The sequence below is a fragment of the Epinephelus fuscoguttatus genome, linkage group LG17 (genome assembly GCF_011397635.1).
Source record: "Epinephelus fuscoguttatus linkage group LG17, E.fuscoguttatus.final_Chr_v1".
NCBI lineage: Eukaryota > Metazoa > Chordata > Actinopteri > Perciformes > Serranidae > Epinephelus > Epinephelus fuscoguttatus.
In genome coordinates, this window is record NC_064768.1 from 20,747,794 (window position 1) to 20,756,283 (window position 8,490).

Here is an 8,490-nt window from a genome sequence, read left to right on the forward strand (position 1 = left end):
TACATTTTATATAGTAACTTAATATTTGTCATCATTATCAGTATTATCAATCCTTGTTTTATAGGAATATAAGCAGTATTTTGAGACAGTTGTGTCGCACTGAGTCCCCCTCACCGCCAGAGTTCTCTGTTGTCCGACCGGAGCTGCTGTCATGAAACGTAACACGATTCCTCTGTTTGTCTCTGCAGCCCTGCCCCAAGTTACAGGCCTACCACTAAACATTACCTCAACCCAGATATCTGCCGTGGAAGTTTACCGGGGGCAGTATGCCGTCTGCGGACTATTACATTTAACAAGCTGAAACTCCCTGCGAGCTGAGCGAAGCTGTGTTTGGTTTGTTTGAGGAAAAAGTCACGTCGCTTTCGGTAAGTTTCAACAGCCTAGCGAGCGGAAAAGCGGTGATGATGAGTGTAGCATCCCGGCTACAGCTGCTGATACAGTCCAAAAAGTTGATCCTGTTTGTTGTGGTCGGGAATATGTGTCAAGATTGGTTTGATCTGACAGCACGGAGTGTAGTCTTAAATACAGCGCATAATTCACTTGGTGTAATAACTGTTCAAAGACAACAGACTTTGGTTTCCGGGGCGTGACCCCCTCTGAACTCAACAAGTTGATTTTGAGCAGCTATTATTGTTGCTTGATTGTTACTGTAAGTCATTGGAGAGTGGGTTAACCTGAAGTCTGCACTGCATTGCAGATAACTACGAAATCTATTGCCATAATATAGTTATAACACGCTGATAAGGCATGGTACAAGCTGCTGTAAGCTTCCATGATATGTCTTAAAACCACAGTCATGAGGCAACACAGGTGCATTTACTATCATATATCACAGTTGATAGGGTTTTGTTTAAAAAGTAATAAAACTTGTAATGAATTACAATCGTATACACCTCAAACATCGTCTGCTATGGTTCTTAAAAGATGCATTACAATCAAGTGGTGCAATTTTCACAAGTGAACTGACTCTTTAGGGCAGAGGTGTGAAACTCATTTTAGTTCAGGGGCCACATACAGCCCAGTTTGATCTCCAGTGGGTCGGACCAGTAAACCATTGCATAATAATCTATAATAACAACCCCTTCAGATTTTACTCTTTTTTTGTGTAAAGGAATTTATTCTGAAAACATTCATCCACTTACAAAAACAAATGATGAACACCCGCCAGCCATCTTATTTTATGATAGAAGTCTGATACAGAGTCTTTTGTACTGAATCTGCTGGTTAATAATATTTTGCACAATGTTCAATATCTTTAAATCTATTTATTGTTATTTCAGTGAGCTGTATGCTGGTCAGGTTAGAGAGGCCCCTGAGGCAGCATTTTACATGAAGTATCCGCTCACTGGTTAAACCTGACACCTTTTAGCTGTCACAGGTGCATCAATATCAGGTGTGCATAGTCATCCAATGGGCTGAATTGGACCCTTTGGTAGGCTGGTTCTGGCCCCTGGGCCGTATGTTTGACATCCCTGCTCTAGGGTCAATGATAAATTACCTGTCTGGCCAACACTCTGTCCTAGTTTAGAGAAGCACATCCTCACATCTGAGAAGATGATATTAGAGAATGTCTGACATTATTGCTTGAAATACGACATAAACGATAAATCAACTCTCAGAATAAATGCAGTTAGATTTTGTATTGGAAAACTAATTGATTATATGTGATATGTTATATAAAGCATCAAAAAAACCTTCTTGAAATATCAGCACCTTTTTGAGTGAGGTTATTGTGAGTTTGTCAGAAATGCCAGGCTTTAACCTCGAGCTGGATCTGGTCTTATCAACATAAAATTGTTATCAATCTTAACAGTCATGATAACATTTGCTCCCCCTGTGATCTTCTGTTTCAGGGATGCCTCTCCATAGCATTTGGCCCTTGTGTAGACGGTTTTGTCAGGACTGAGAAAGAGTCAGCAGTATGGGCAACGAGGACAGCCTCGAGGATGTGTTTGTTGCTGTCATTCGCCCAAAGAGTCAAGTCAGCCTGAGTTCAAAGGAGTACAGAGCCAAAGCCTATGAGGTAAATGTGCTGAGTCTGACAGCAGAGTGTCTTCCCGGCATCTAGACAGGCATTCAGCCAGCCAGTTCCATACCTTTTCAGTCCTGTATTTCTAACCTAGTTTCTATGTTTCTTCTGGTCCCTGTAAAGATCCTGCTGATTGAAGTGCCCTTGGAGGGAAAGGAGAAGAAGAGAAAGAAAGTCCTCTTGGCGACAAAGATCCAAGCATCAGGAGACAAATCCAAATCCATATTGGATTATGTCGACGAGACAGTCAGACCGATATTCAACAACCAAGGCTTCATAGGTGAGCGTGGGACATTTGTGACATTTGCACTCATGAATATCTATAATTTAAGACATGCATATAGTATCACCCCTCCTGACCATTTAAAACAGTGTCTCCAAGCCTTTTGCCTTTTATCTCTTTAAAGTAAAGAATATTCTTCCTCACAGACTGCACATGTATTTGAGTTGACCTCTTAGATTGGGAACCGGAGATCTAAAAACAGTTTTGGGTTTCAGGAAAGCGTGTGGTGCACATGAAGAAATTCCCTCTAGATGGAGACAATGAAGGAAAAGAGGCCTCACTTTTTGTTGTGCCAGTCAGTGTTAAAGGTGAGTAAGAAACAAAGAATCTGTCTCTCTAAATCAGTGCCTCAGATATTGTAAAAAAAATAGTCATATACTATGTAATAATACATCCCCCTGAACAGATAACAGCAAGCCTGTCTATATTGCCGGGAGCCCGAGCTTCTACTGCTTCCATGACATCATGCGGGTGTGCAGCGAGACTAGCACCCACTTCTGCTCCATCACCTCCAAGATGCTTCTGGCTTTAGACAAGTAAGAATAAATTTAAAAACACGATCTTCTTTGATGAGGCTTTGTGGAAACCGAGCTTAAACTGTATCTTGTCTTTGACCTCCATAGATGGTTAGCAGAGCAGCACACAGTGCCTCACGCCATCCCCGCTCTGTTCAGACCAGCACCCGTTGAGCGGGTGAAGACCAACGTCAGCAACCCGGCTTACAGCAGTGAAGGCAAACTGAGTGAGGAGGGGCTGCACATGGGCTACACTGCTCTGGAGATCAAGAGCAAGATGATGTCCCTGGAGAAGGCAGACATGTGCATTCTCAACCCGCTCTACGGCTCTGATCTGCAGTACACCAACAGGGTGAGTTAACTTTGAAGATACTTCATAGTAAATGGATGGGGAGTAGGCATTTTTGTCCATTGTTAGGAAGTATTTCAAACTTGGAAAATGTGGTTCTATTTGCACTGCGACCTAAATCGCCCTCCATTTGTCTTCCCTGCCCATTGGGCCAATGTCTGCAGGTGGACAAAGTAATCATCAACCCATACTTTGGGCTCGGAGCACCTGATTACTCCAAGATCCAGATCCCCAAGAGGGAGAAGTGGCAACACAGTCCTAACTGTGTGGCAGAAGACAAGTAGGAGTTATTCTTACATGAACCACTTATAACTGCTGTCATCTCCACCTGTCACCCTCTGCACCTCTTTGTGTCTCATTTCTTTGTGTCACAGGTTTGATTATGACTGTTGACTTCCTTTTTCTTCCCACCTTTCATAAGGCAGTCTATAAAAAAGAAACGCCTTTAAAAGAATATGAACAAAATTCTCTGCAGGGAGCGCCAGTGGGTGGAGGACTTCCCCCTCCACCGCAGTGCCTGTGAAGGAGACACGGAGCTGCTGTCTAAGCTTCTGGACAGCGGCTTCTCAGTCAAGCAGCTGGACAGCGACCACTGGGCTCCCATTCACTATGCTTGCTGGTGAGTCTGATGCTCACCTCATGTATCTAAAAGCTCTTATGTTCTTGGATTTTTGTTTGTGTTTTTAATATTGGACTGTGGTTAAGTTTTCTTTGGTTCCATCCAGGCACGGTAAAGTGGAGGCGACTAAGCTGTTACTGGAGAAAGGTAATTGTAATCCAAACTTGCTGAATGGTCAGCTCAGCTCCCCGTTGCACTTTGCAGCCAGAGGAGGCCACGCAGAGATAGTGCAACTCCTGCTGCAGCACCCTGAGATAGACCGGGTAAGAAACGTGATGTTGGTGTTGTCTTAACACTTGACTGTCTTCCTCTTTTTTTTCCTAAAGCTGCAATGGATAATTTAATGACCATTATAATTTTGATATCATGATGTATGTATATGTATATAATGTATATACTTTTCAATTTGATTTGTAACATCAGTAAAGTGTGATATCTTAACGTCATATCTATTGTTTGACAAATTGAATATTTAATGTTCATTACAATGGATATATTGTAATACTGACTGATTATTGTAAATTTGACATATATAGTAATTGCTTTTTTCTTCTTTATGATAAAGCTTTTATCTATTATGATGCACTTTATCACATCTAACAATACAGTTGTAGAGGAAGACGATAACCAATAAATACCGATACTGACTTTCCCACCAACAGCACATTGAAGACCAGCAGAAGAAATCACCTCTGCAGGTGTGTGAGGAGAACAAACAGAACGAATGGGAGGAGGCGGTGAAGCTTCTGCAGCAAGCCAGCGGCAAACCTGTGAGTATTTATATTGCAAACAGGAAGATCAAGTTTGTTATGAATGTACCTAAACATGATCAGCAGTTCAGTCTGCTGGTCACAAGACGGTGCTAACATCTCAAGCATGATCTGAGGTGCCAAGCAGATCTTTTTTTTTTTTTAATTACAAAGGACTGAGCTTATTTATTTAGTTTTGCTTATGGCATGTTTGTGTTCTACAGTATGAGAAGGTGCGTATCTACCGCATGGACGGCTCTTATCGCTCCGTGGAGCTGAAGCACGGCAACAACACAACAGTGCAGCAGATCATGGAAGGCATGCGTCTTTCACAGGACACCCAGCAGTACTTCACCATCTGGATGTGCTCCGAGAACCTCCGTGAGTTCACTCATATGACACGTGCTAAAATCACTCTAAAATCATCTTCATCCTGTGGCTGCAAAACCAATTGTGGCCAAACATATATCAGAAAAGTTTAATCAAATGTTGTGTGTTGCTTTTTTGTTTTTGCAACAAAATCTTTTCAAAAATTCTTATCTTTCAACCTCAGAATTTCTCATCATGTAGACAATGAAACTGTAGGACTGCAGTAACATCGGTGTGCATTTTGTGTGTCAGACCTGCAGCTGAAGCCTTACCACAAGCCGCTGCAGCACCTACGGATCTGGACAGAGATTGTGACGGACCTGACCGTGCTGGACCCTCAAAGGGAAACACCTCAGCTCTTCCTCCGCAGGGACGTCCGGCTGCCTCTTGAAATCGAGAAGAAGGTAGTTCACTTATACACAAGAAGCTGCTTATTTATAGCCTGCATGTGAAATGTGGTAAGAGCGATTCCTCACTCTGCTTCTTACTGTTTTGTCCCAGGTGGAGGATCCTCTTGCCATACTCATTCTGTTTGACGAGGCCCGTCACTGCCTCCTGAAGGGCTTCTTTCCTGCCCCAGACAGCAAGCTAATCACACTGGCCAGCCTCCTCCTGCAGATCATCTACGGCAGCTATGAGAGCAAGAAGCACAAGCAAGGATTCCTCAAGTAAAACTCTGTCTCACATCATATTTATGCTTAAATACATATTGCATTGACCTCTTAAATGTTAACATTACCTTTTGTATGTGATATGTCATGCTCAAGTGAATGTTTGAGGTGGTGTGTGTGTTTCGTAAAAAGCTGCATTTCCCTGTGTTTTCTTTTCAATAGTGAGGAAAACCTGAAATCAATTGTGCCGATATCCAAAGTGAAGAGCAAAGCGTACCACTGGACCAACAGGATTCTGCATGAATACAAAGTACGCTCAAGGTTTTCATTGTAGAAAAAAACCCTATCAGTCATCAAAAAAAATCCCATGCTGGCTTGACTGACAGGCTTTTCCCTCTTTCTCTGAAAGGCCTTGAGCACCAGTGAGGGGGTGAGTAAAGAGATGCACCACCTGCAGCGACTCTTCCTGCAGAACTGCTGGGACATCCCGACCTACGGCGCCGCCTTCTTCACAGGGCAGGTCTACACGAAGGCCAGTGCCAGCAACCACAAAGTCATCCGCGTCTACGTCGGGGTCAACACAAAGGGGCTGCACCTCATGAATATGGAGACCAAGGTATTGCCATCTTTTATTCCCTGTGTTAAAGTTCAGCTATACACCAAATGTTCCAAATGTTTATCTGCAGTTTTGCTGCACAAGCTGCTTGGACAGTTGTAATAGATGCTTTTGTAGGAAGTGAAAACAGTATATCCCATTCTCCACTTAATCCTAGATACACTGATGGATTAATCAATAAAAACTCATAATTTTTAATAATTATGTAAATAGGATTTTCTTCATTGTTTAAAGCAAGCATTTGTTGTAATGTATCTCTTTTGTGCATGCTTCTTATAACCTCTGTATAATAATTTATTAAACCTCTGTACCTGCAGGTCCTTCTCATCAGTTTAGAGTATGGCACATTCATGTGGCAGCTTGGACATGCTGATCAGTACTTCCAGATACACAGTGGTGACAATAAAATGAACTTCATTGTGCACACAAAACAGGTAACTGTTCCAGGACCTTTCCTACACTATTTAAATGGTTCACATGTTTAAAGTTATGTTAAAACATAAACACTTATATTTTTTATTTCCTTACAGGCTGGCCTTATTGTGAAGCTTTTGATGAAGCTGAGTGGACAGATGACACCAAATGATAAAACTGTAACGGACAAATACGCCTACGGCTGAAAAAGTGTTGAGGAAACCACAGCTGCCATAAATCCCTGTGCAGGTTCTCTGACTAATTCTCATTTGACTGCAATAATTCTGGATGAAGAGCAAAGTCTCCACAAACACCTCATTTTGTATATTATGCATACCAATCGATACCTTTCACCACTCCACATTCTGATGAGTCATATATTTTGAGTGCATGTAAATATGTTTATTTAATGTTTTGTTTTTAATAAATTGACTGATGCATAATTGAGGATGTATTATGAGTTTGTGTTGAAAAGCCTGAACCACGTTATGTTTAATTAACACAATGAATAGAAAATGTTATTTTGGAGTGATTCATCTTATGGAATATCAGGCTGTTTGGAAAATTCTAACATGACCTGTAAACTAACAAACAGCTGTAAACCAAGGGAAGTGAAAAAATAAGTAATCACTTTCAGAAAATCACTTTTAAGGTGATACAGAGCAGAGATTCTCGACCTTTTTTCAACCGAGGACCCTTTACAAGATAGAGTATCTAAATGGGACCTCTGTGTCTGTCTTAGTTGTAAAATACGGCGAGAAATGTATAAAAAATTTTTTACCCCATCTCAGCAGAGGAAATCCAGCAGGTATCACTGTACCTAAACAAAATATCAAATAGAAAAGGAATCAAGAGAAGGGCTAATTTCAGGACACACATCTCAATTGATGTGTAAATTGAAATGAAGTAATCATTCTTGGAGCATACATAGGCTAAATAAACATGGATTCTGATCATTTTTAATTATATACATTTTGTTAGAGCGTAATCTTTGACAATCATTGATTAAAATGATATAACCATGAAAGAAACTGGTTTATGTCAGAAATAGGTGAGTACTTTGTCTTTTAATGTTATGGAAAAAAGCTAATGTTTCAGTACTAAACAAGATACTATAGAAATACTACATAAATAAAAAGCAATATTGGGCATATACTTTGTGTACTAGCTTACATAATAATATAGAAAATAATTCTTATGTTGCGTGGCCTGAAAGCATTGCTTTCATTATGCAATAGAGTGCCGAAGTCACGCCCCTTCCAGTGAAGCTCATGGGACCTTAGATCGGAAAAAATAAGAATGGCAGTGAATGGGGAGAGCAATATTATCTTTTGTTCCCGTTTGAGTTGCGACACGAAATCCAAATATGTCGTTAATGAATTTAAAACATAAATTTTAAGGTCAAGAAAGTCATACTTGTGGTAAAACTGCTGAGATATAACCTTTTTAATTAGAAAGACTCAAGAGTACACAGGAGGAGGTCACGTATGTGACGTCATAGCTTTCGCTCGCTTCCTGCAGCTTGGCCTCCCTGCTGATATTCCACTGTTTAATGATTAATCGATTTATGACTGAAGATGTCTGTGTGTTTTGTGCCAGGTTGCAGCCACTCCAAGCTGCAGGAAGCAAGCGAAAGCTACGATGTCACATACGTGACCATCTCCTGTGTAGTTTTTCTAATTACGTTTTTTTCAAAAGCTTATATCTCAACAGTTCTACCACAAAGTATGACTTTCTTGACCTTAAAATTTATGTTTTAAATTCATTAACGACATATTTGGATTTCATGTCACAACTCAAACAGGAAAAAAAGATAGTATTTCTCTCATTCACTGACATTCATATTTTTTCCGATCTAAGGTCCCATGAGCTTCACCGGAAGGGGCGTGACTTCGGCACTCTATACTTTCTCTCACCTGGCACAATCCTGCAAAAA

At 40.9% G+C, this 8,490-nt stretch overlaps 1 protein-coding gene across 1 annotated transcript; it reads left to right on the forward strand.

Moving 5' to 3' along the window:
- Positions 1-153: 153 nt before the first annotated feature.
- Positions 154-7,001, forward strand: krit1 (KRIT1 ankyrin repeat containing). The gene is made up of 17 exons (XM_049603136.1): positions 154-365; positions 1,854-2,023; positions 2,153-2,309; positions 2,528-2,620; positions 2,719-2,848; positions 2,936-3,179; positions 3,341-3,456; positions 3,652-3,795; positions 3,902-4,058; positions 4,458-4,565; positions 4,769-4,925; positions 5,166-5,317; positions 5,415-5,581; positions 5,747-5,834; positions 5,934-6,140; positions 6,458-6,574; positions 6,671-7,001. Exons 2-17 carry the CDS (start codon positions 1,922-1,924, stop codon positions 6,758-6,760), a joined length of 2,229 nt encoding a protein of 742 aa, XP_049459093.1. The 5' UTR covers positions 154-365; positions 1,854-1,921; the 3' UTR covers positions 6,761-7,001.
- Positions 7,002-8,490: the final 1,489 nt, after the last annotated feature.